Source organism: Lissotriton vulgaris, chromosome 3_2, assembly GCF_964263255.1.
Source record: "Lissotriton vulgaris chromosome 3_2, aLisVul1.2, whole genome shotgun sequence".
Lineage (NCBI taxonomy): Eukaryota > Metazoa > Chordata > Amphibia > Caudata > Salamandridae > Lissotriton > Lissotriton vulgaris.
Window position 1 is genome coordinate 229,966,795 of NC_141690.1, and position 27,906 is coordinate 229,994,700.

Consider the following 27,906-nt stretch of genomic DNA (forward strand, 5'->3'; position numbering starts at 1 on the left):
TCCGTCACTCGGTTCAGTGTCTGTGTCACCTCCTGTGCAGACTTCCTGGCCTCACTCAAAACCGCCACCAACTCCAAGACCACAAGCAAGTTAGGATACAAAAGATCTCACACTCTCCCAGTGTCACTGCATTGAACTGGAATGCCCCTGTAGACGCACATATGAAGACAACGACAAAAGAACCTTCAAATCAGCCATGAATGCTAGCATCACCAAATCAAAGAGGGCAAGCTTTCAACTCTGACTGCCCAAATCATGAGCAGCACCAACAACGCCAAGGAAATCCTTTCAGTGGTGAAAGAGTTCATCACGACTGCTGCCAGCTCCACCACCATTACCCCCTCTCAGGACCTTTGACACAAGCTCTCCCCTCGCTCTTTTTCCACAACAAAATAAGCCAAACCAACCAAAGCACTGAAACTGCCCTCATTAGTGTCACTGACAATATAATATTAAACAAGTTTGTAAAGTGCATGGTTACACTAGCTAGTTTGTCCCCGGGCTGATCGCATGATCATGAACAGAAGAGACAATGGCACTCATCATGCTCAATCATTCTACCATTTTCAAAATGTCTGACACACTATCCTCATCCAACTCCACCATGACTCTGAAATAATAACACCTGCACTGCAATGTATCAGCTCCTTCTTCACAGAAGGATCACAGTCAGTCAGCCTGACACCTTACACCTCGACGGCCCACATCCTGATCTTTGGTGTTCCCAGGGATCTTTGTTCAGCCCTACAACCTCAACATATACATGACTCTGCTCATGGGCATCATCAGATCCCACTGAATTAACATCATCCCTTATGCAGACAATACCCAACTCATCCGCTCCAATGACATGCCCAACACGCGACTATATTTGCCAACTGCTTGTCCGAAGGTGTCAACTATATGAAGATCATCTGCTTCAAGCTCAACTTTGACAAACAGAAGTGTCTGTTTTCAGGAAAGACAGCACTCTTTGGACTCCAGCTGGTGGCAAGATGAACTTGGACAAGCACCCAACCCTGTCAATCAAGCCAGAAACCTTGGCATAGCAGTAGACAAACAAAGCTCTATGACCAACCAAGTCAACACTGCAACATAATTCTGCTTCCAGACCCTCAAACTCCTCAGAAAGATCTTCAAGTTGAGATCTTCACCCAGAGAACAGTCACCCAGGCCCTGATAACCAGCAAACTAGACTACAACAATGCTGGCTGCATGGGTATCTCCACATACCTCACCAAATGTCTCAAGGTCATCCAGAACTCCGCAGCTGGACTTATGCTCCAACTCCCCCGCACTCATATCACAAACCACCTCAAAAAACTATGCTGGCTGCCAGTTCACAAGCAATCTTTCTTCAAACTTCCCACTCATGCATACAAGGCGCTACACAGTCTTAGCCTCACATACCTAAACAGCCACATCAGCCTTGACACCGTGTCCAGAATCCCCTGCTGGCCAACCTCCTGCTGACCCCTCCCCCCCCCTCCTCCTGCATCTGCAGAACTAGAGGCGGCGGACAAGCTTTCTGGCACCTTGCTCCTAATGTGTGCTACATTGTCTCCCTTCACATCAGAGCCGCTAGCTAAACACACTTAAGATAACATTACACAGCAGTGTGTACTTGTGCTACTACATGTCCTTATGTTCACACATGCTGTTGTATTCACAGACTCGCAGCCCGGATCTTGTGGAGGGTAGAGAAAGAAGGCACTGGTCTCTCTGAAGGATGCATTGTCGCCGTAGACGACCTGCAGAATCACGTGGAAAGCCTAGGAGAGGAACAGAGGAAAGACCTCGATGCCGATGTCCAGGCCTTTCTTAACTACTGGCCACCTGAGAGCAGCATGTTTGGCGTGCAGTACATCGCGAACGTGTTCGGAGTGGTAAGTCACCAGAGCAGCTGCTCACTTTGATCCTCCTACTAAACGTGAACAAAGGGTGGGCTATTCACACTTTATATTTATAACTATCAGGATGAAGGCCTGCATGCCGTGGTCATTATAGACAGGATTCACATACACCGAAACACATTGCTTGACTGCCTGCATCTATCCATTCCAAATTATTTTTGACATGCGGTGCTGTTTTTTTTAAAACATTTGCTATTTGTGATATTATAGTCTACTAAAAGACACTTGCCAATTGCATTTTAATAGCCACCAAGATTGATTCATAAAGAATCTCCTATAATCCTGTTTCAGAGAATCAGTATTGATTTAACTTTATGAGTGTAAAGCGCATTTGATAGGCTGTGATCTTTTTTTGTGTGCACACATGCAAAGCAGTTGAACACCCACAAATGTGCTACTTTGTGGATTTTCACAAGTAATTTCATACTGGGGCAACACATCAAGTTGAAGGCGAAAGTATGTGTTCAATGGGTGACTGTGGAGAGAATACCTCCATGTTTAATGGGGGTGCAAGGGAAGGGATTCTACTAGGGGAAACTGTTTCCTCGTCAAGGTAAAAAATGAAATGGATATTCGTGTGAAATTTGTAGATTCCGAATGTTACTCTATAGTGTGGTAACTCTGAATAGCTATGCTTTGTACAATGAGTACTCCTTAAATTCTTTATAGATCAAAGTGAATTCAGAAATTTGCTTCAGGCAACAAATTTCCAACTCAGAAAATTAGGGTCTTGTGCATCAGGACATCCCTCTTGGCGATGAGCATTACTACATCCCAAAACTGAACTGACATAAAATTTACACCCTTACAGTATTACATGTCGGCCTTGCTTACTCAATGTTTGTGGGTTTTTTTTGGCAGATAAACTGCAATGGCTTCACAGTGAGCGACCAGAGGGGGCTGCAGGCCGTCGGTGTCGCAATTTTCCCAAATCTATGCCTGGTGAATCACGACTGTTGGCCCAATTGCACGGTTATATTCAACAATGGCAAGTAAGTGTACATGTGCTCTCAATGTCATCTTTGAAACTATGTTCACCAAAAACAGGCACATGAGTCCTTCATGCAGGCGGCATCATGTGAAACGTCACTTGGTACAGCTCAACTCTCCCTCACGTGAGACAGGATGCCAGATCCCTACAATACACTATTTCCTCCTCATTCAAAACAAGAACATAGGCAGTACTCTATACTTTAAGATTGCCTGGCGTTTGCCCTGGTGCAAATAGTCTTTTTTTTTAAATCTGTTTTATTAGGTTTTCATAAACAGGACAGACATACACAGTATACATTCCTTTTGCCAGTGGCCATTTGGTGGGTAGATTGATATTGATTATACAGCAAAGCAGATGTAATTAGAATAAATCCACATTTCCGACTGCAGCGCACATATATTGCTACTGTGTGTATGTGTGTCTTGGACATTAGTCGCTGGTGCTCATGGAGGCTCTGCGGCGCCTGAGCCTATGATACATGTCAGCTCTGTTAAGGCACATTACACATATAGCAGCACATGGTGTGACCTTCGGGGAACTTGTTTGCAGCTTTGTGTCTGGATTTTGTCGGCTGCCCACGAGTACCGTTTTCGGAATGGAATTTGAGCAGGTGTTGTAGGAGCATTTCGATGTTGGGGCGGAGGACATTGCAAAAGGCCAGCACAGATTCACAGTGCCTTTGAAAGTGAAACTCGATCATTGCTTCAGTCACCCATGCATTACACCATGCCATGACAAGTACTTTTCTTTCCCTTCGTTTTCCACCGTTGTTCCATGTATATTTTTGTAGATCTCACGATTTCCAAATGAATCCCTCAACTAGATCGTGATTCTTGTGCGTTGAAAGTTCATGTGCTCTGCTACTTTTTGGAACTCATTGCATGTATTTTTTTTTTCATTTTTATTTTAATGCTTGTTTATGGGAGTCTGTTGTCTGTGTTAACTGTGCTTAGTATTTTGCAGGCTATTCAAGGCTTAGATTGCTTTTTCTATGATATTTGATAAGGTGGACTTTTTAAGGATTCACCAATCTTTGCTAAGCTCTTGTCATGCTTGTTCTCTAGGCTGTTGAAGCTAAACTTATTTTTGAAGTGTTTTTTTGGTGGTAATGATCTATCTCTGGCCTTTATTGGACCAAATAGGAAGGGCTGGCGGTCGGCCATAGTCATAAGCAAAGCCAGAGAATTTACCACCCGAAAACTCACTGCAATGTACAACATCACCAGTGTCAGGTGGCTTAGTGTCTGGAAGGGTCTGCAGAAATGCCTTCCTGTGATCTTCCTTGTGGAAACAAATGTCCTCACTCTGGACAGCATCGCTGGTGCTTTAAACACAAACTAGTACAGCCAAACCCGCCCTGCCGCCCAGTTGCAAGGGGAAGCGGGATGCACAGGAAAAGATCATTGCATCATTTTGCATATGAGAGTAGAGAATCTAGCAAAGGACCGCACGTGCCAGCACTACAGTATTGCACCAGTTTAGGGACGGCACCCCTACAGCACCACACTCTTATTTTAAAGGAGTCTCTAGCAGAAAACTAGTATGTAAACCATGTTACAGTTTATCTGATCATTGATGGTGGCATGGGATGTAAATTAAACCAAGTTTATCTAGTGATACTTCTATCACGCAAATAAACAATTTTATTAATTGTTATTTTATTGGAACCTTCCTGATCCTGCCTCAGCGCGTGTCAACATCTGTGGTGTCTGTAACGTCTTTGCATTTAGAATATAGTAAAGATTATGGTGGAGTAGCCCACTGTAAGATATGGATCTGCCGACTGCACTAAATGCGCATGGTGATTCCAGAGACTTTCAGAAATTGTGAAGGATTTACAACGAGAGAGCAATAAAGCTGCAGGAAAATTTAAGTGAGTACCACATTCAGTCTTGTAGTACATGTACAGTACTAAATAACTTAGATGCCAGTATACCCTGGAATTAAATTAGCTATTTGGTAGCTGCAGACCCGAATAGTAATTCCCACTATTTCATGGGGACATATTTGGGAACGTCTTGACACATCATTGTTCTGTTTGTACCTTTAGATGCCACACCAACCTTGAAAATGCTAATAGGTTTTCAATAGAACATCTGATAATTTATTTAAAAAGCAATGCCTATAAAGTAATACTACAGATATTCTAATAGCATTCTGTTTGTTTCAGCCATTTTTATAGGATAAAAACAGAAATACCAAACCTCACAGCATCCTGCCCTTGTAAAGTTGGCTATTGACCATTCCTTGACAATGTGTGTAGCATATGCCTGCTACTTGAGGCAGTTAGTTGTAAGATGAGTGTATTAGGACTACTGTTAGCTGATTCAGTTGCTTCGGCCATTTACCCAACAGCTAATGAGGACGCTGTCCTTGGAGTAAAAGCAACTCACAGATAAAATTGCAACCCTGTGGAATATGTGTGATGTTTTTGAATTGTGTTTTGTACTGTGCATTTTAGATCTTTGTTTTGTTTTTCAGTCGTCAGGCTGTAAAGTCTATGTTTCATACAGAGATGAGGTGGGTCAAGCTCGTAAGCATACAAAGTGTTCTGGTGACAATCATCCCTCATCCCACTAAAATAACCAAGTCCATTGGAACTTGAGCTATTGTTTGACCTTGTCTTACAATTAAAGTTCTACACCTTGTACTAGAGTATATGAAAATAACGTTCACCGCCCTTCCATCTAATCTACTGCACCAGTATCCTTGCCATACCTTCCCGCCACCCCTGACATGGTCATAAAATCCATTTAACATTGAAACTCTATCTGCAACGTAAGCCTAATCCACGGTCTGTACTGATGATGCACCACGCAACACTGACAAACTAAAGTAATGTTTGTTCCTTGTTAACTATTTGATGACACTGCCATTGAAATGCTGGATCAATTATTGATTTAACGTCATTCTATATTTAGAGCTTACGATAAAATGGTAATTGGTTTCACACTTTTTTATGATGCCACTGTTTGCCAAAGAAAATTAGCACATGCCCCTGATGTGGCAATCTTAAAGGGTTATTGTATAATTAAACAGTGCAAATTCGATTGGATTCCTCAAATTAGAATTATACTTTGTCTTTTTTAAAGTGGAATATTTCCTTTCATTGATTTATACACATTCCGTTAAATTAGGTTGTGCAATACATATATATATTTATACAATTTGTCAGTTAGCAGTGTACTATTACATTTTGTCTACCTCTATGGGAAACCTTAAAACAGGGCTTAAGAATTTCTGCCTTGATTATTTTTGGATAAGCCCTAGTCTCAAACATCTTTGAGGACTGAATATTTATTACGCTGTACTGCTGGCACATTTTTAGTTTATGCTAGAGTGGCCCAACAAGCCTATAATGTAACTTTTCAGATTAATTTCAGTGTTTTATGAAACATGGATAGCTTTAAGCCGGCAATCCATTAATTTATGCTTTAATACACCAGCAATGATAGGCATCATAAAAAATGTAAGGTTTGATTCAATGTATTGGTTTGTTTTACATACTCCGAATATTGAGGAGACATGTTGTGACTGAATATCTTTGTGTTTAACTCTGTAATGCATTAGAAACACTTAAAATAGTTTATTGGTTCTAATTAAGAATTCTTCTAACTAACTTATAACTCTAATTAAGATGGTTGCTTTTTTAATTTGTAAATTATTAATCTCAGAGGCGAGAAATAGAAAAAGTCAATTTTAAAGCTTTGCCTTGTCTGAATACAGATTTCAGATGTGTTAATAAAGAACAAAAAATTGCTGATGTCCCAACAGCATCACAATTTCTGTCTGATTTACTCTCTATAACATCTGTAATCTATGCATGCTTGTAACATTATCTATGTTTAAGGTTTCAGGCTCAGTTTAGTGAAGAAAAATAACAAGTCACAATAACCTAAGCTCTGTATTTTTTTGCATAATTATCGAAATGGGTGTCTTTGAACACCCTGAGACACCATCCCATATTAAAATAAAAATATCTTGGAAGATTGCAATTTTTAGTTTAGAATATCTTGGAAGATTGTGTGACATGGTGCTTTCATTTCTAATAAGCATGGTCTCACAAGTAGACCCTCATAAGTTTGCTTATCTTTCAAGACTGACCTCATTAAATGTTAATATAGGTCACATTTCATAAAGTCTTACATCTTTTTAGGGTGTCTTAGAGAGCTGGCTACTTTAACCTCTTTCAATAATAACATCTTTAAATTATCTTTTATCTTTAAGAATGCTTATTTAACTTCTGCTTTCGTTTGACAATAGTGGTGTTTTATTAGAATGTCTTGGAATTCTGATCTCCTTAAATCCCTTTGCTTTTTATGGTTATACGTTTTGGACAATTTTTTCTTGAAAGTTAATTCTTCTGAATTTCTTGCATTATTGAAATCTCATTTGCTTAAATTCTTACATAATGTAAAGCTAATCTTTTAGAAATACTTATATCTTGGATGGGCTTGGCCTGCTTCCTTACATTCATGTATCTTGCATTGTTAGACTCATAGAAGTCATATCATTTTAATCAAACAATATTAAATTATTTTTAAATGATCAAAATCCTATCTAATGGGGTCTATTAATTCTGCTATCAAGGTAAGCCTCTAAATGATTTCATTAATTAAGGCTAACTTTTAAATTCCTGTATGTTGAAACACTGAATTCTGTAATGTTTTTCTTTCTAAAAGGGATACTATTTTGCTTCCTATATTCTGCTATGTTATATTATCATACGCTTTCAAAATTTCTATATATGTCTAATTTGCAATGAGGCTTCATCACACTTACTGATAGGGTATTATAATAGAACAGGGTATTAAAGGTATATTAGAAAACAGAGATATTATCATTCTTAGAATCAGTGTATGCAGCACATAATTTAATTAGTTGTAAGGCTATTACATACGGACATATTTTCTGACCTTGTGTATCATTGATGCTCCTGCACCAGTTCTATGAAGAATTTGTTTTATATGTTACTTTAGAAGGTTCTTTTTGAATTTGTGAATCTACTTTATAATGCTAAAACATGCACACTTGCAATCTGGGGTTTTTGCGTATAGTAACGCTTTACAGCCAAAACTAAGGGGCTGATTAGCATGGCGGGCGGACTTTGTCTGCCCGCCATAGCCCCGGGAAATGGAACCGCCCGCAATGCATGCGGCAGTCTCACATTTGCAATTTGGATGCACCCGCCACTTTGGCGGGCGCAACCCGCATTTTTAACATTGCGGCGGGTTGCGGCGGGCGGTGCTGCCAGCAGCACCCACCGCAAGGTTAAAAATGCAAGTTGTGCATTTGAATGCGCAACGTGACAGGCACCGCGCGGTGCCTGCCACGTTGTACATGCAAATGCAGGGGGGTACCATAGGTACCCCCCATGTGCACCCTCTACCCCCCAAACACCTGGGGGCCCCCTACGGGCCCCCAATGTCAAGGACCGCATGCCTTTCTGTGGCGGCAATGAACATTAGCAAAACAAATACATGGTTTACAAACCCAGTTCATCCTCACATGCCAACCCAACCCTAGATGGTGTCCCCCTAGAAAAGGTCTGTCTCTCTTTGAGTATTTGGGGATTACTCTAGATGAGAATCTGGATTGGTCATCAAACGTCACAAAAGGACGATTAAAAACTAGAGCAGCAATGTGGGGGCCTGCTGATGCTGTATAAAAAGTATTTTTGTAAATCCGTAGCACTGATAGCTCAATTATACTTGCACAAGGCACTGGTGGTAGCACTATATGGTGCAGAGATCTGGGGCCACAGGAACAGTTGAAGTTGAAGTTGGGGAAATTTGTAAAGCGCTCCTATACCAGAAAGGTTTCATGGCGCTAATCAGACTGACAGCAGAACAGGGCGACAATTTAGGCCTCAAAAGCTTTAGTAAAAAGCCAGGTCTTCAGATCTTTACGAAACTCCATGTAAGATTGGGAAGACCGGAGATAGTCAGGAAGAGAGTTCCAAAATCGAGGGGCCTGGATATGGTAGAAAACAGGTTTTTGGGGCAAATCCTATTTTTACTGGCCATTACCCCTTTAGTACCTATGAGGCTTGATCTGGGTCATTGATGAGGTATTGATAAGATCGAGATCCGTCCCTTAATCTTTAGGAGACGCGCATTTAGGCCACCCCGTGCTATTGCCCTATCGATGGGCTGGTGGAAATCCTTAAACATCCAAATGCTACTGCCTTACCGTGGATTCGAGTCGTAAAAGATTCTATAATGGCGATGGGTCTGGATAATCTGTGGAGTGACCCAGTGAGCTGCTGTACCATCATTACTGCTAAGCAACTAAAAAAAACAATATTGCACCCATAAGCACAATCTTCTTTTAATGCAGGCACATGGCACATTAACAATAAATCCTTCTTTGATGACATCAAACCAAATTTAGCAAAAATAATTGTACATCCAGTTTTGTCATGGAAACTTGCCTCTAAATTGTTTTACTTCTAATTAATCAACCTACATGTGTAACTCTGCCCTGGGCTGTAGCCTCTGTGGCACTTGTTATTTTTTTGCCCACTGTACAAAGAACTGTGTGCAAAATGATTGACACTAATTTGTAGGAGGCTGGGTGTTAGAAGGCACAAGGAAGCATATAGGATTCTCCAAGCTGATACAACTTTTTATCTAGTCTTTGCAGTGTCTAGATATCTGCCTCATGCTTGGCTAATAAGAAGCAAAAAAAAAGAAAGTTTATATTTGTAAGTAAAAAGTTGCACTGTTCACCCTATAACGTACATTTTTAATCACATTTCCACAACTATTTATTCCCCCTTATGTGCTAATGAAATGGTTGTGCATATAATATACTGAAATTGTTAACAAGTGGTGCTATGCCTATTATGTTTTAACATGCTGATGTTGTTTTTAGTGACTGCTTTTATATTTCTTTTTTGTACCTCTTTTATGGTATGTTACCGAAATAAAGAGTATTTGAATCAATCAGTATTAGTTTAACAAGTTTGTATGCTGTTTTTTTGTTACTGTTTTTGAAAACACATACGGCACTAACATAACACATAGCATACTTTATTAGCACAATAAAGAAATATAACCTAAACTCATCTAATCTGAAGTAACGTAATTGAAAGTGCATAGGTACCACTTTTACTTTGGAAGTTATGCTCCATTTTCTAAACAAAATATAATTTATTAAGTAGTGCGTAGGCTCTCTTTACAAATGGGTAACTAGTACTAGTGATATTAGGCTATTATATAACTTTATTACATCGAGATATCTATCAAATGCAATGAGCTATAGTAAACTTGTACTTTTTCACTTTTTATGGGGCCCAGTATATTGACTCTTCACTTACTATAAATTAATGTATGAGAGACTTCTTAGGCTTGGACGGTATATCTGGCGAGAGACTGCCCATTTTTGAAAACTGTGGATTGTGCTAAAATTGTATTTGTGACCGTTATCCTAATAGAAAAAATATGTACATATTACACAATTGCATTGTCTTAATGTGCTCATCAATGTTACTCTGGCTCAATGACAGCACTCAAAAAAGAGAAGCAACTGGACAAAATGAACATGGCTCATTATAAAAGATGTCTATCTAAAGGGGCCTTTTTTTAGGTCTCGGCTAGCGTAGGCTGCGCTTGCGCAGTCTCGCTGCCGAGATTTTATGTTTTCTAGTAGGGAGGTAAACGAGCTAGCTCTTCTCCATTGGCTGGCTTCCTAAAAGGCAGCCAGCTATTGGAGAAGAGCTTTGTCTGTAACTTTAAGCCCCGTCCGTTTCGGATTGAGGGGCGTGTTTTTTGCTGTCCTTTCTCTCCGTGATGTCATCAGTCACTCAACAAAAAACACACCCCCCAGTCTGAAAGGACAGGGCTTATCCGCAGCTGCTGCCACCATTTTGCTTGTTTGTTTTTGGGCTTGTGGCTGTTAGTGGTCTCACTCCCTGCATGTCCCTCTACCTCTGTATGTGTCGAGGCTCCAGGTCCGGTCTTCCGTACGGCAGCCTTGCTGCTGTGCCTGCACCATGGGGGGCGTCGCTATGTATTCTGTGCGGCAGGCTGGTGCACATGTCGAGCTGGGGCAGCTGCTTGACTGTCAGCCATTTTCTCGCAATTAGAAGCCCAGGGCTTTTCTGTGCAGGGGGCGCAGCGGAATGGCTCGGAGCTTTTTGCCGGGTGTTGCTCGGCGCTGCAACCTGTGGCTGGCGTTATTTTGGAGTGGTTCTTAGGGCTGTGGGGTTGTCAGGTGCTCCTGCGTTCTCGCCGTGGTGTATTTGCTGTATTTGTATGAGCCTCCCTGTTTACAAGTCGGCCGGCGTTGCTGTACCACTGGGTCTCCCCCTCCCCCTTTGGTGCCGATGCACTTCCAGGCTACCCTTCCTGCTTCGGCCCCGCTCTCCCTCCTCCCGCTTCTCTACAGGGATTAGGGAGCTGGAAGACCCCGGTCCGGGATTCCCGCCTCACTCCTTGGAACTACTAAGGGCACCGGGAGTGTATTCTGGGTCGGCCTTATTCCCGGGTCACGCTACTGACTTGGGAGGAGCGGAGGCACTCACGATGGTGGCTGCCGTATGGGGCATTTGCCCTGTGAACCTGTTCTCACCGTCACTCGTCGGTGTTGCAGCGGGTGCCCTCTTTTCTCCTCAATGGTGTTTGGTACACTGCCCCCTATGCCTGTTCCTTCGTCCTTGGTGCGTGTCTGGTGGGAGCTTGTACCGCCCATGGCCATATGGCACTTTTTACGCTTCTAATGGGGGAGTGCCGAAGGGCTTTGGGGCACATTTGCTAGTTTTCAGTCTCATCCTACGTGTTTGCGCCCCCTATTCTTGGGGCTGCTATGTCTTGGCTGTTTTCTCTTCTCTGTGGTTCGACTTTGATATGCGCGCCTCACTCTGTGTTTCGTGGGGTTGTTATGTTCTGGCGGGGTTGTTGTCGCTTTCCTGCTCTGCGTTTTGTGCATGGGTCTGTCTGGTTGGGGGTGTCAGAGGTGCTCTCCGGATGCTTTTGTGTGGTTGCAGCAGATGGGGACCGATATAAGAGACGTTCCCTGATGTTTGGAGGAAATCTCTAGTGTTTTTGGCAGAAATATTGGTGGATTTCATGGTGAGGGCTGTGGAGCCGCTTCAGATAGCGCCCATTTCCCTCGGCCGCTAGCCACGCCCCCCTATGGTCTTTAAAGTTCAAGTTTTCCCTTTCAGACTATGTGTATGTGTGTGTCTCTGTATTTGGGTGTGTGGCTCTGTGTGTGGCTGTGTGAGTAGGGCTCTGTGTGTGTCTCTGTGTGTGGGTGTGTGGCTCTGTGTGTGGCTCTGTGTGTGGCTCTTTGTGGCTGTGTGTGTGTCTCTGTGAGTGTGCGTGTGGTTCTGTGTGTGTCTCTGTGTGTGGGTGCGTGTGGCTCTGTGTGTGTGTGTCTCTGTGTGTCGGTGCGTGTGCTCTGTGTGTTGCTCTCTGTGTGTGTGTGTGTGGGTGCAAATGCAATATGTCTCGCATTTGCGACAGATTAAGCTATTGGCATTGTAAATGACAATGCCATTTATTTATATGTTTTAAAAACAAAAATAATGTCATGAGCAATGCCAATAGCTCTAACTTTAACAAAGACAAGACCATTTCATTGTATATGCTTGTTATGTTTTAGGGTTGGGGTGCCCTGTCAGCCACAGCAAGACTTGGGATGTCCAAAAACTTTAACATACATCTGGAAAAGGAGCAAAGATAAATTCAATGATAGTTACCCATTCATATAACATTAAGAATTTTTAAGAAGTCACTCAGTCTAACAAAGTTCTTGGCTGACTACACTTCATGGGTTTGGTCTCTCTGGGGTGTGTGATGAGCAGATTAGTTAGGTCTCGCAATAAGAACTGAGCAAGTTTTCTTCATGCTTACAGAAAATTGTCCATTATGAGGATGTTCAAGGGCTCAACTGGAACATCTTTAAAGCCAAAGTAGCTCAACAGAACTATCAAGGGGAAAAATCATTTACTGATTTGGCTTTAAAGAAGTAAATCAGATTGTATCTGTTGACTGCATCCAATTGAGCTGATTTATGTCTGTTTAGGAGTTTGCAGAATTTAAGCCCCTTTTACTCAGTGCTTCCAATAAGAGATAGCTTGTGAGTGCTGAAAAAGCATTATAGAAACCATCAGATCTGAGTAGGGTTCCTCATATACTGCTGTTAAAAATACTTTACACATTTTAAGGCTCACTCTTTAAAAAGTGTTTATTTAATAAAAAAGAGTAAATATGTCTTAATGTTTTACATTGGTTAATGCACAGTGTGTTGTGTTCATTGGATCTCTAACCAGCTGACTTGTCCTCATTTAATTATCTGACTTTCTTAGAGTTTCTTTTAAATACATTGTTTTCAGATAATGTAGGTAACTTTTTAACATGATGGTTATTCTTTTCGCGAAACTGATTTATATTGTTCTTCTCTTTGTTGCTTTTCTTTGGGTTTGACTGTTCCGTTAACACTCTAATTAGGAACTTTCCTCATATCACTAATATAAAGCTTGTTTCCTTGTATCTTATCTTATCTTATCTCATCTTATCTTATCTTATTTTATCTAATCTTGTCTAATCTTATCTAATCTTATCTTAATTTTATCTTAATCTTATTTTTGTAATCCCGGTGTATTTTCCCCCAGAGGTGCCAAAGTGTTCTTTGTGGGACCGGAATTGTAACACTTCTAGATACAAAAAAGATAAGATACTAAGAATATCCTGAAACAAAGCAGATTATGTTCTTGTCTGGTGTAAAGATAGGATGCTCCCTAGAACAAGTACTAGGACAGTAAACATCTCCGCCCACATCACTCCCAACAGAACCTGCTAGGGCAGGAAGTTGCATAAACGGGCAATGTAGGTTGATACAGCAAAGTCTAAAAAACAGGGTCACATTTTTGTAAGTTTAACACGAGCCCAGGAGCTTTGCTCGGAAGGGAGAGTAATTCTAGCTATCCATGAAAATATAATCATGTTTTGCATGAAAAATCTAAAACATTCAAGTTTAAATGCTTTTTAATATATTGCTTAAACTATAAAACATGAAAATAACTGATCAGGATTTATGAAAAGAACACAGAATTAAAGGGAAGCACAAAATACATTTTTTTCTACTTCTGGCAATATTGAAGCATGCTTAGTATCTCGCCTATTGCAACTGAGATGGTTTCCCAAAGTGTGGTTGTAGCGGTCTAAAAATGTACACACTTTGTGATTATAGTGTTTATCGTTTGGATATGTCATGTCAGTAATACTGCTGTAAACTTCCTGAGGTTTTGCCAATATGTTGCATTTTTGTTTTCGCTCTGAGGAATTTTGGAGGGAACCCATATACAAGCCCTTGTGGTGAAGGTGCCCAGTCAAAGCATGATAGTAGAGAGCTGGAAAGGATGCAGAACCATTCGAGTTAATGCTACTAACCCCATGAATATTTAGCCTGTCTATTCCAGGAGGGGGGGTCAGCCTCATGTCAATCAATCCAACCCCTTCTAAAACAAGGAGTCCAGCACACTGCTAGGCTACATTCCCTCTCCAAGAGACAAGATGAAACATGGGGCGTGGCTACGGCTGCAATGGAGACAGACGTGTTTGGGTAGAGCTCTGCAGGAGGCTACCCTACACAGGCCGATCTCCCCGCATGCAGTCGCTTCTAAGGACAGTAATCAATCGGAATAAAGGCCTGAAGTTGTCCTGATGTGGCGGTGACAATTTGGCCCTGTCCGAATCTGCTGTGATGCTCCCGACAGGAGGGGCTACCCGCGACGTGGCCTCAATGCGGTTGGCCTCGGCTATGCAAGTCCGAGGTCTGACCCCGCCCACAGGGCCATGAGCATTGGCGCAGTAGAAAGAAATAATAATAATAATAATAATAAAACCATTTTAAAGCGCCTGGCTACAACAAAACAGTGTGTCCCCGCGCTGAAATGGATTGTCGATTACTGCAATTATACCTGCTGCCTTGATGCTCGCTGGGCTGCAGTTTGTCGACTCTGGGACGCCCACTGTGTGACCCGCCCGCCCTACTCTGTCCGCGACAGAGCCAGCAGCCATCCACTGTGCCACGAGAGGAGGAGCTGGATGCGGTGATGGCGCCCGGACCTCCGTCATGTTCACTGCCCTGGAGGTAAAGCGAGCGACCCGTGGCCCCTGGGGCACCATTGTAAGCGTCCGCCCTCATGCCCTGCTGATAGTTATGGCTGGGGGAGGCGAGGATGACGATTAAGCTGCCGCCGCCATCGGAAGAGGACCGGGATGATTGCACCCCCAGCTGCTGTGCCGAGAGCGGCCGAGAGTTGCTGTTTCTGTATTCCTCTGAACGCTGGGGAAGTGTAGTGGAGGTTACCCCTGTGCATAGAAGACCTGATTACAGAGGCTGTGGAGTGGGAGGTCGCAGTGGTGAGGTGATGCCACATGCGCCATTGCGGCAGTCTACCCACTTGTGTTGCTACCCGAGCTAAGGAAGCCCCGCTTTCTAAGAAGCTGCCCACTGTGCGCCGATGTTTTGCACCAGCGCCGTTGAGCGCCACCAGCCAGAAGTTAATTAGCGGCACTGCCGGGTGAGACGCCATGCTGGGCTCTGGCTGCCCTCGCCCCAGATGGGACATCCTTCTTTAATATACTGAGCATCAGCGCTTCATTATTCCGGAGGCCTTCCTGTTGTGCTTGATACGGGGAGTACCTGTGGCTGGCGCCCCTCCTGGGCGGCCGTCGTGAAGACGGAGAGACGCAGCTTTGGGGCTGGAACTGTCACAACCTGAGGAAAGCAGTGCGTTCTAAGCTACTACACAAATGGCCGCTGTGCAGCTGTTGCGGGCTTGCTGCTGCTGTCCAACTGGGCTGTGCCTGGCGGGTCCTCTGAGCTCCGACTGAGTCGGTGGGTGTTGGTGGATGGATGTCCCACCAATCCAGGCCTGGCCTACTCATCTGCTGCGGAGCACGCTGCTGCACCTTCAATTGCTGAAGTCTGCGTAGCTGACTACAGGGGTAGACGATACTGGAAAGTGGTAGACGAGGCCCCGCTGCTTCAGCTGTAAGCTGTTGGCTGTCTACTAACTGCAACCTATTGGCACTGCGGGGAGCTCCAGAGAGGTACTCGAGCCCTGGCGGCACAACACTGTGCTTTCCCTGGATGAAAAGGAGGCATAAGCGAATAGATTCTGCACTTGATGTTGGGCGGCACCCGAGCGCGGACCAGAACAGGTGGAGTGCAAGCCATACCGTCCCCGTCCAAGCCCAGAACGGATAAAATGGTGAAACAGGGGTCAGTGGATCAGACCGCGAGCTAGCTGGATGCAGTACTTGCTGCAATGGAGCTTTTGGAGGAAACTATGAACCAAACCCGCACCTCCCTTGACTCTAAGATAGACAAGGTGGCTATTGACCTCACTCACCTGCATGCGGATCATCGGGCGCTGGCGTACCGTACCACTGCACTAGAGGCTACACTGGACGACGTCAAGCCACAGGTGATACAGACGGATAAGCATGTACAAGTCTTGTTGAACCGCGTGGAGTTTCTAGAGGACAGAGCCGAGGACGCTGAGGAGAGGGCTCGACGCAACAACATCCGCATAGTAGGTGTACCGGAAAAATGGGAAGGGAAAGAGCCTGCCCTGCACATGGAGAATTGGCTCAGAGGCCTGCTTCCGGAGGGATCCCTCTTGTCACACTTCGTCATTGAACGTGCTCATAGGGTCCTAATAAGACATCTCCCTACTGGCTCGAATCCGTGACCCCTGCTCCTTCAGATCCTTAACTACCGAGACTGTGATTCCATATTCCAAGAAACCAGGAATCTCCAAGATGTTCACATTGACAACCACAGAGTAATGTTCTTTCCTGACTATACCATCCAGGTACAGCCTCAAAGGTTCTCATTCATGGCAGTAAAGAAGCTCCTTCAACAAAAATGACCTGAAATATTCTCTGCTGTTCCCTGCACGACTGCGTGTGGTTGCTGGTGACAAAACACACTTTTTTAACACCTCGGAGGAGGCGGAAGACTGGCTGGACACCTTCACCGGTGCGGGACCCCGAGACAAGGCTGCGACTGTAACACTAACGAAACTAAAAGGCCCGGTTCGCCGGCGGCAGAGGGAGCGCAGAGCTACGTGAATGGGGACGTTACCTTCGCCATCTGTGGGCCCACGCTCGGAGCTGATCCTCAGCAGGCAACGGGATGCTCTACATGCCATAGTAGAAATGAGTGGCTCACTACGGACTGAGGAGGCGTCTAACTCCAGCCAACGCAACCTGACCAGTGACGATGAACAAATATATGGCTTGCAGAACTCACAAGACTCAAATGATCAGCCGGAAATCACTCCGCAGACAGCGGACCTGATCTCGTAAACGTTGTTGGCTCCTGCATTGGTATGGACTACAACTCAAGGTACTGAGATGCATGAAAAGGGACATGTTGTTGTTAGCCGCATAGACATTTGCGATATACGTTGTTGGGACCCCACATGGTGTATCTGTTGCAGGTACCTTCACTGTACTTCACGCAGAATGTGGTGAGACTTACAAGATATGTCTTGTTGTTACTTTATAGACACCTATATGCATAATCCACTGGAAATGTACCCCTAAAGTTGACGTATGTAATTTGCTCTTTCTATAGTATGTTCCGCCTGTGAATGGGGAGCCTCTAAGACGATTGACACGTAGTTTGTAAACTAAAGTAGAGCAGATTGTAGTACACCCCCTGTATTGTTTTGACTGTAATCTCCAACTGGAGGTTTGGACGATTGCTAGTTGCATTTTCACCCTTTTGGTATTATTTATGTTTATATATTTCTTTGAGATTTTAGGTGGGATGTCATTTGATGTGAAGAGATTTCTGCAATGTCATGTGCTAAGTGTCACTATGCTGGGTAAAATGTGCTATTCTAAGCCATATTCAATGTATGTGCCTGATGGGCCGTCGCAAACACCCGCTCACCTGACACTTTGTAGGGTTTATGTCATCGTTTAAGATCGGTACATAATGTGTGGGGCATGCACTCACCATCGCATAGGTATAAGATCTACTCATACCTCAAACGGCATCATATACAAATTGCCCTGCTGCAAGAGATCCATGCCGAGGCAGAGATACAGCGCTTACACCGCCGCTGGCGTGGTCAATTATTCGCCACAGGATACTCAGCCTTTGCGCGCGGCATGTTAATATGGGTGAGGGCAGGCGTTCCACTCACAGTAACACAAACACTGGTAGATGTAGAGGGAAGGTATGTAATAGTTAGGGGTGCATTAGATGGCCGCCAAATAGTGCTTGCATCGTTATAAGCCCCTAACACGGAACATGCTGAATTCCTCAAAAGAGTATCGCACATTCTTGTGCCTTGGCACGACATTCCCATGTTGCTTGGGGCGATTACAATAGTGTCCTTGACGTGTCCCTGGACCGATCCTTTACACCCCTCCCAGGCACAAGCACACACTTTTCTATGAAGGCTCTGACTAATTGGGCAACACAGTGGCATTTGAGAGATGCCTGGAGACATCGATACCCCCATGACAGGATATATTCCTATTATTCAGGGGCTCATGATCTGCATGTGCGGCTAGACCGATACATGCTTTCGGATGTACTGCTCCCATATGTGTCGGCGGTCTATTATTAGGGCCGGACGCATTCTGACCACAACCCACATGTCTTAGAATTGGCATGGGGCACCCCCGTCCGCCAATCCCATCATGGCGGCTACAGCCGGACTTACTCTTAGATACACCCTTCCGTGACTTGTTAGCTACTGCTATCCACCAGTATTTCGGGGACAATGCCGGCACGGCCACGACACCTTTGGTAGAATGGGACGCATTCAAGGTAGTGATCAGGTGAAAAAGCTAAGGCGCACAAGCAGGCATGCAGAGACAGTTGGATGTTGACATCACACGCCTTGAGACGGACTCACTTTGCAGAGAGGGGGAAGCGCTGGAGGGAAATACTGGGCTTCTGGAACACTTTCGGGAAGAACACTCCAGGTTACTAGAGCGGCTTTGAAATCTAAACTACGCAGCACACTCAGCGCGCACCCATCATATGGGAGACAAGTCTGGCAGACTGATGTCGTGGTTTATACGGCAAGACATGACCACCACACCTGTGACAGCAATACAGAACACACAGGGAGCCATGGTAAACACTCAAAATGATATCCAGGGGGAGGAGCTACGCTGGTAAACAAGATGGCCGTTAGGCTCCTGGCTCCGCCGACCTCCGTATCCCGCCACAAGATCCTGTACATTATCCTGATTTTACGCCCAGCCTCTGTGCGCATGAACTGTTCCACACTCCGATGGTGAAAACCGTAAACTTTTATCTGCTGGTTTGACGAAGCTGCATCGAGTTGAAGATTGTGGCCTACTCCAGCGGTGAAACCGGGGCCTCGATTATCTGCAAAGCCAGGCTGCAGTGCAACAACATCAGCTGGAAGACCCAGGCAGGGTCCGGTCAATTGTAGTGGAGGCTTCTTTTACGCCTGAATTTGGCGGCGATTGTTTCCTTTGCTCAGCATTGATGGTGGAGTGACTTTGCTTGCTGCTGACTGTGGGTGGGGTTCCCGTAACGCAGACCAGGTGTTGGTCCCCGCCGGGATTCGGTTGGTCGGTTGGAGATGCCAAATTCACCGGGGGAGGTGATTGTGATTGTTATCGTGCGTGAGACTATGGATCGAACGGTGCCTGAACCATCGCTGATGTCAATACTGGCAGAGATTTGGGCGTTTCATTCACAAGTGGATGTTTTATTGAACAAATTGGATGCAAGACTATCTGATATGCTGCTTGTGGTAACGGACCCTGCCCCACTGTTGGAACAGCAATCTGCAGCCATTCAAGCCGTGGCCATTTTGACGTCGTGCGAGGACCCCGTGAGGAAGCTAGTACTGAAACCATCGGATGGTGCCTTGGAAGACGGCGTTCCAGAGGTCGCGAGTGTACCACCGAACCTTCCATCATTATTGACTTAGGCGGTATAGAAAGGCGTTCCCCCCCCAGGAGACTTTTGTTGTTGACTCTTCTTTCATCTTGTGGTTGTCTTCTCCCTTCTTGGTGACTTTACGACTCCGGGGCAAGATACATCGGGACTGTCCATCTAGGAGTAAGAGACTTTCTGCGTCTGAAGTTCTCGTGGACTTACTATCTACGAGTTGTAACGGATTGATTCTTGATGACTTCCTTCTCCTCTATGACTCCTTTGTGTGCTTTTGGGTCTCGCTGGGGGGGGTTCATGTGCTGGTTCGGAAGGGACAAGGGTAGGATCAATTAGATCGGGACGGTTTGGAGTGACTGTTATGGGTGTTCGACCTGCAATTGTTTGATTTAAGAGGCTGGGCGGTGTATCACGGTGCCCCCTAATTTCTTCTGTAAGGGTCTTTATACTTTGGTCTTTTTGCGACAGGGGGTGTCTGTTTCTGGCGGGGGAACTAAAGGGGCTGGGAGCCCATACGGATATGCCCTCCTCCATTCTTTTTCCTACTTTTAGGGTTTTAATTACTTGGGGCGACAGGCATGATGCTAGTGGGGTTAGGCTGTAGCCATCTGCAGGGGTGCAGGGTGGGGGGTTAGAGGGTTTTTTGTTTTGCCTTTATTAATTTCTATGGCCTTTTTTCCTTCCTTTTCTTTCCTTTAGGATCAGTATAGCTTGCGAATTATTCTGATTTTTTACATTGTTCTGGAGTTTAGTGCCCATGCTTCTTACGTTATCCTGATTCCCGGGTGGGCAGGCCCTGAGAACTGGCGCTTACGAAAATGTATATTGTATTGTTGTTTATTCCGACTCGTATGCTTTGGCGCCAGAGTTCCAATTATAGCTGTTCCTATGTGCATATCCTGTCTCTTGGCCTGTCCCCGTATTCCTTTGTCTGATTGTATGGCACCTGATCCATTTATTTAGATAATATAAAATACAACCTCTGTCTCATCCTGGGACTTAGTTGTGCGTTCTAATACAAGTTCTATCCTCAATCGCTGCCGGACCTCAGGGTTGTCGGCTGATGAGCTGTGTCGTACCGTGATATAGTTTGTCCTAATTTTGTTTAGCGGCCGGCCCCTGCGGTTGTAGGCCCATGCTTGTATTTTTATTGAATGCTGCAATAAAGGTTTTTCAAAAAAAATAAATGATATCCACTGTGCATTTGTGACACATTACTCCACAATATACAAATTCTGTTTGAGGGCTACAATTGCAGATATACAGAGTTTCCTATCCACGATAACACTGCTGCAGCTTACAGACAGTCAGCAGGAAGATGCAGGTGCTCCTCTGTCACCGGAAGACATAAGAGATAGTATCTTCTCTCTTTCAAATGGAAAAACGCAGAGTTCTGATGGGCTGCTGGCTGAATTCTATAAGGCATACCCAGATGTGCTAGTGCCAGAGTTGATAGGAGTATATGTAGCGGCGCTAGAACCTTCAACACTTACCCACAAACAAAACGAGGCAACATTGGTCTCCCTTTTGAAGCCGGGCAGAGACCCTGATCTCCTGGGCTCCTATTGCCCGCTGGCCCTGCTGAATACAGACAATAAAATCCTAGGCTCGGCCTTAGCCAGACGAATTGCTCTGTTCATGCCGAATCTGGTGCATGCAGACCAGAATGGATTTGTGCCCACCAGAAGCACCTCCCTAAATATTCGACGATTATTTAGAGTTCAAAAATATGCCACGGAAGTCTGGCCCAGGTCTAGCTGTCTAGTATTAGACCTGCAGAAGGCCTTTGATTCGCTGGAGTGGCCTTGCCTTGCAGCAGTCCTGCACACATATGAGCTGGGAGATGACTACTTGCAGCTGGTACAACTGTTGTATCAGTGCCCCACAGTCCGGGCTCGTACGGGCAGGCTCATGTCATACGAAATCAGGGTAAGAGGAGGGACCAGACAAGGATGCCCTCTGTCCCCGTTACTCTTCTCCCTTGCCATGAAGCCATTGCAAGCGCTCCTCCGAGAGGGTGCCGCAGGCTGGGGCATGCCATTGAGCGATGGATTACACACAGTGTCCTTATATGCTGACGACCTGCTGTTATTCATGCGTGATCTTCTCGCTGTGCCGCCGGAGATATCAGAACAGTTTTGTAGATTTGAGGCTGTATCGGGCCTCAGGGTAAACTGGGCAAAGTCGGGCGCATACTCCTTTTGCGAGGACGTAGCTGCGGCTGAAATAATAATAGACGGAACCGCACTTAGCTGGTATTCAACCACGTTCAGGTACCTGGGTATATATGTTTACAGGACCCCAGCGGACATACTAGAAGGTAATCTGGTCCGTGCCATTTCCTCAATACGGTCCCAAGTACAATTCTGGAAGACCTTGCCGCTTAATGTGATGAGCCGTGTCACCTTGACCAAAAGGATAGCACTACCCAGATTACTATATTCTTTTGCGAACCCAGTGAGGCTCTTTAGAGAATTAGAAGGGTTAGTTTGAGGTCTAATCTGGAATGCGGGGCGACCTAGGGTAGCACTGCAGAAATTATATGCACCCCCGGAAAGTGGTGACTTAGCGGTTCTGCACCTGGAACTATATTACCTGGCAGCGCAATTACAATGGGTTATGCGGTGGCTTAGTGGCAGGAGCCTGGCAGATACGGCAACTGGCACGACGACTTGGACACAAGCCCGCACCTGCGGACTGTTTCACCCGCTAGCGAAGCTCCCTTGCCCGTCCCAAATTCATGTGGAACTGGCACATAGGTGTTATAAGAGGAGCCTTTACCTCACAAAGGTCGTGATCCCGTATGCCCCGGTACCGCCACTTCTTGGGACGCCCAGAGGCAGGGACTTTATAATGGACGTGGCACTGACATCCTGGGTGGAGGCGGGGTTGGAGACACTGGGAGACCTATATGCGGATGGTACACTTCAGCCATGTGCGACACTGTCAGCTGATAGTGGATTACCAGTGGGTCAGTTTATCCTACATGCAGCTATTACGCGGACGTTTACACTAGCGTGGGGAGATTTGACTAACGAACTGCCGACGCATCAGTTGCTGCAATAGCTGCATGTAATGGGGGAGGGGTCGCAAGTGATACATTGGCTGGTGCAGGCCTTGCTTGCCCATGTACTTAAGCCACTGCACAAACTCCGCACACACTGGACTGAGGACAGAGGCCGCCCCTGGACAGATAAAGAATGGAATCGAGTTTTGGCAGGCGCCACACATATACCACGTAATGTGCGATTCAAACATATACAAACTTACATATTGCACAGGGCGGATCTCTCACCGGACAAGCTTAATAAATATTTTAATATCAACACTTCCGAATGCCCAAGGTGTCGCCTTCTAGGTGTGGATCTTTTACATATGCTATGGTTTTGCCCCCTGCTTATACATTACTGGCGTACAATATCAGAAATACTTGCCAGCTGCACTAACACTGAGGCGCCTACTACGTGGGAGGTCTACATCCGGGGATTGTAAAAGAGAAGTAAGACGAACAGGGTGAGCTCTAGGTTCTGGGACCTAGGCTTCATAACAGCGAAGCGCCTCATAACTAGGAGGTGAAAATACAAGGACCCACCGGATGCATCGAATTGGGTCAAATCTTTCGAGGTCTTGGCACGAGCGGAGAGTACCACCATCATAGGGAAGAAACGGCGGGGCTGCGCAAGTACCCCATCACGCAGACCTGGGATGGTATGCTTAGAACACTCACACACTCGGACGCCGTACCGCAGCAGCCACTTCCTGTGCAACGCCACGGGCTGGACCAGACACCTAGGGAGCCACTTGGAGGTAGATGATATGCTGTCTTTCTATGTCACTCTAACTGTTGCTGTTGAACTAGGCGAGGCCCCCATACTCTTCGGAGACATTCCACGGATATAACACCTATTAACCGTCATCTTCCCACAAAGAAAAGAAATACAAAAATAACACGTTACAGCGTATGTGGCGGGAGCGGTGGCCCACGCCTTATACCAGCACGATAACATAGCTGAGATTATGCTTAGTTGACACACTAAACACTTGCTACATATACGTTTGGTCATCTCGTGTCCCCTCTTTTTGGTTTAGATTTAGCATAGGTTATTGTCAAATACAGTTATCTTGTTATAAGAATACATTTTTAAGCAAACAGGCCTGACATCTGCATATCTACTGCTGTAATTGCTTATGATACGATGCCCGCCTCTATTAAAGGGCTGAGACCAGTTATGTGAACCCTTGATATGCATATACTATTGCTTTCACGCATTACTATGTGCAACTATAAAACGACGCACTACATACCGTTACTCCGGCCCTCCATTGGAGAGGACAGAATGTACGGCTGTAGGAGCCCGAAGTAACCTATAAACGCACTTGTAGCATCATGCCACAACAGAAAACGAGACTGAAACAATGAGACAGTAATATCCTGGTTTACATGTACAATGCTGTCGAGTAAATGCTTTTGTAACTGAAGAGAAATGCATATGGATGCCTGTATATTATTGTATCGGAAAATATAAAAAATGTAATAAAGATATTTTTAAAAAAAATGAGACAAGATGAAACACCACACACTGCCTCTGAGATGTAACTGGAGAGTCTAGGCATAGCGAGCAAAGAGTCCACATCTAGACACACCCAGTCCAGTCAGAGAAACATAGTGATAACAGAAGTAAGGGCATGATGGTATCAGAATTTGAGGTAATTAAGAAGGAAATAACACTGACAGGAAACCACTAAATTGATAACATGTGAATCAAATATCTTTTAAATCGGCGTAATTGAACATATAGATACATTTTTTAAACAAACCCACAGATGTTTTGCTTTCGTATTTACTAAAGGAAAACTGTCACTATGATTTGTCTAGGCATTCAAGGTGAAATTTCAATCACTTCAGAATGCAGCTGTTTGCCTGATTTTAAAAATGATCAAGTCTAGCTCAGTATCCAAGAGGATTCATGACCTCCATTGGTTACCAGAAATCAAGAAGGTTACATTTAAAACCCTGTACATTGTTCATAAGGTCTTGTATACTGGAGGTCCTGCATATTTTCAGCAGTACTTCTCTGTGCATGTACCGAATCATAATCTAAGATCCAGCTCTGTTAACTTAGTGGTAGTCCCCAAAATCAAGAGGTTAAAATGGGGAGGAAGAGGTCTCTTGTTTTTGGCTTGTGGATTGTGGAATTCCTTTCCTAGTGCATTAAGATCGCAATCTAGTATTTCCTCGTTCAGAAAAATGTTAAAGATCTGGCTCTTCTCAGTTCATTATTAGTCGATCTATCTTAGTTCTATCCGGATGTATGTCGTTACAACGCGATGTTTTACATCGCAGTACTTTACGGCGCATGTTTTACAACGCAAGTCGTTACCACGACTTGCGTTGTTGGGGGCTGGATAGTGAATAGTTTAATTTACTATTCCAACTCCAGTCCCCGTGGATAGTAAGGAAGGAGTTGGATAGTAAATTAAACTATTTACTATCCTGGAGCACCCCCCAGCGCAATTCGTTGTTACAACTTGCGTTGTAAAAGTTGCGATGTAAGGGAACTGCGGTGTAACATCCGCATTGTAAAGGATGTTCCCCGTTCTATCCAGTAGGAGCGCTTAGTGCTAAGACGCCTCGGCAATTGTGTGCTTAATAAAGCTTCTAATGTCTAATTTGTACACAGCCAACATCTCAATACTTCCTCTTCCTAGTCCTTCCTTAAGAATTAGCTAGATTATTGTGACATTTACGAGGGTTTAACCATCCAACACATTCCTCCTTGGAGTAGCCCATTGATAGAGACATTGGTCTGGAACCAGAGAGTGCATAAGACAAAACTAGAAAGAGAAAAGTTGAGTATATCAATACTTAAAACTATTAATATACATCTTGAAGACAATGGCGTGTGGTCGAAGAAACTGTCTGAAGTGATGATGAGGAAAGCAAAAACTTCTCAAACAAAGCAAAAGAAACCAAACCAGAACAGGTCAATAAGATAAACAAAATAGATCAAACACTTTGTAGTCACGTTTATCAAATATAAATATAATACAGTACAAGGCAGATGCCATTCATAAATCCACTACTGAAGGTCAAAAGGCCGATACCAAAGTCTCTATAGATCACACGTCTCGCTGAGATATATAGGCCAGGGTCAGTATAAAGGAACCCTGAAATGAACTGGACAACCGCTGCAGAAACTACAAAGATATTAGCAGGGACAGATCAGCAGCCATTTGGCGTCAACATTGGATGAAGACTAACAACATGTTGCAAAAGAAAACAAGAATCGAGATGTCACAGTATATCACAAGGGTTTAACAGATTGGCTTCCAGTTCCCCGCCAAAGGCAATGAAGAAAAGCCCTATCCTTGCTACTGATACACCTGATGGCATATGCTATCTCATTAAACATAGAGAGTGTGGTTGCATCTAAGCATACAGGTTGTGTGCATATAGGTGACATGCACATGCACACTGTACCATGTGATCTATTCTACATAGTTGAATGATGCAAGCAAGATCTTGGACTCAGCTGTTCTCATTCTGAAGATGCACCTGCCATATTGTAACGAGCTGCCTGCAACTGTGCATGGCCCAAAAATATCACCGCTGCCACGGGGTTCAAATTCCAAGGATCCACTGGACACATGAATCCCAGGGCTCCCCCCCTTACAGAATGTTGCTTTTCCTGTGCCTGTGTTTACTTGTGTTTTGCATGACATTCGAACAAGTCTTTATTCAATACGTTCATAACATAACATGCGTATTTGTAAAGCGCACGTTCACCCGGAAGTACCTTACCGCTGAATAACAGATGTTTCTTGTTACCCAACTCAATAGTACCCATTTTATCGACCTCAGATGGATAAAAGGCTGAGTGGACCCGCTGGGATTTGAACCTGTGACCATGAGGTCGAACACAGGCACCTACAGTGGAAGCATTAGTCCACTGAGCCACTAGACCCAACTATTCTTCATGGTCTTTGCTAGTGTAATGTTGCACTTTCCTTAGTTGATGAAAGTGTCCTTTGCATATCTCCTATGAAACTTTTCATCTTCTGTTTGTTAGTCCCTGCTCTGCAGGCCTCCAATCAGATTCAGGCATGAAGAGCTGGTTGAACTCATAAATATCTAGAGGAAATGTTGTTATTACTTTAGAAATAGGTGGTGATTTCCCCCTCTACGACCCCATCTGAGTTAGTTATTTAATTAGATATGGCTTCTTCCAGGCAGGACTACCAAGGTCTTTGCCCCAAGAGTTTGGGCCAAGGTTTGTTACAGAAGGATAAATACTGTCCGCTTAGGCCTCTGTGTCCTTCGTTACGCGCTCTTTATGATGGTAACGGTTTTCACTGGGATCGCCCACATTTTAGTAGGTGTTAAGCTCATTGATCTCTCTGCACACACCACTGTGATTTATGCCACAAAAGAATCCTGATTTGTTTCTTGCTATCATGCATAATTCCACTGCCAGGTGCCATACTGTGAAGGTATGGACTGTGAGAAGATCTGTTGATTCCCCTTCCTCATTGCCCAAGGAAAAGGCAACTGCTCCCAGTAGCCAGGGTGCCACTGTGCACAGAATCGTACATGTGAAAGGGTTCAAGTGTCTCCTTAAGAGCATCTTAGGAGGAAAAACCCAAAGTATAAAAACCTCCTTTGCAATCTTGGAGCTCTGGAGTGAAGATGAACCTTCATGCTGAAGTCATTAGCTGGGCACCAAGCTCTGCCTGACATTAGAGATGAGAAAACAGCCATGCAAGAAACCAATACTACCATCCAGTTGTAGTTCCAACTACCAGAAGTAAAACTCAGGGACAAAAGTAGTAGTAGGGAGGAGAAGAATGCAAGGAAACATAAGGAAATTTGTATGTTGCAATGCATCCTTCACTTTTAACAAACAAAATACCTAAATATATATGACTCAGACAAGAACTGACATCAAAGGAAAAGACTGTATTTCATCTTACAATAGGAACCTTAGATATACCACCATCTTGGAAAAGGCGGTTTATAAGCTTCGCAATATCCCTTTCCTGGAACCCATTGCATTTGCTTGGCATGTCATAAGCCCAAGATTG

General features: G+C 44.5%; 1 protein-coding gene across 2 annotated transcripts in view; it reads left to right on the forward strand.

Annotated features, from left to right (window-relative positions):
* Window positions 1–27,906, forward strand: part of SMYD1 (SET and MYND domain containing 1) — a 153,770-nt gene that overhangs the window by 84,386 nt on the left and 41,478 nt on the right. Inside the window, exons 3-5 of one of the 2 annotated variants that reach the window (XM_086964271.1) lie at window positions 1,673–1,886; window positions 2,775–2,905; window positions 5,389–5,427. In XM_086964271.1, the coding sequence (XP_086820397.1) occupies window positions 1,673–1,886; window positions 2,775–2,905; window positions 5,389–5,427 (384 nt within the window). The remainder of the gene's footprint in view (window positions 1–1,672; window positions 1,887–2,774; window positions 2,906–5,388; window positions 5,428–27,906) is intronic. The other variant, XM_086964272.1, reaches the window with a different exon arrangement.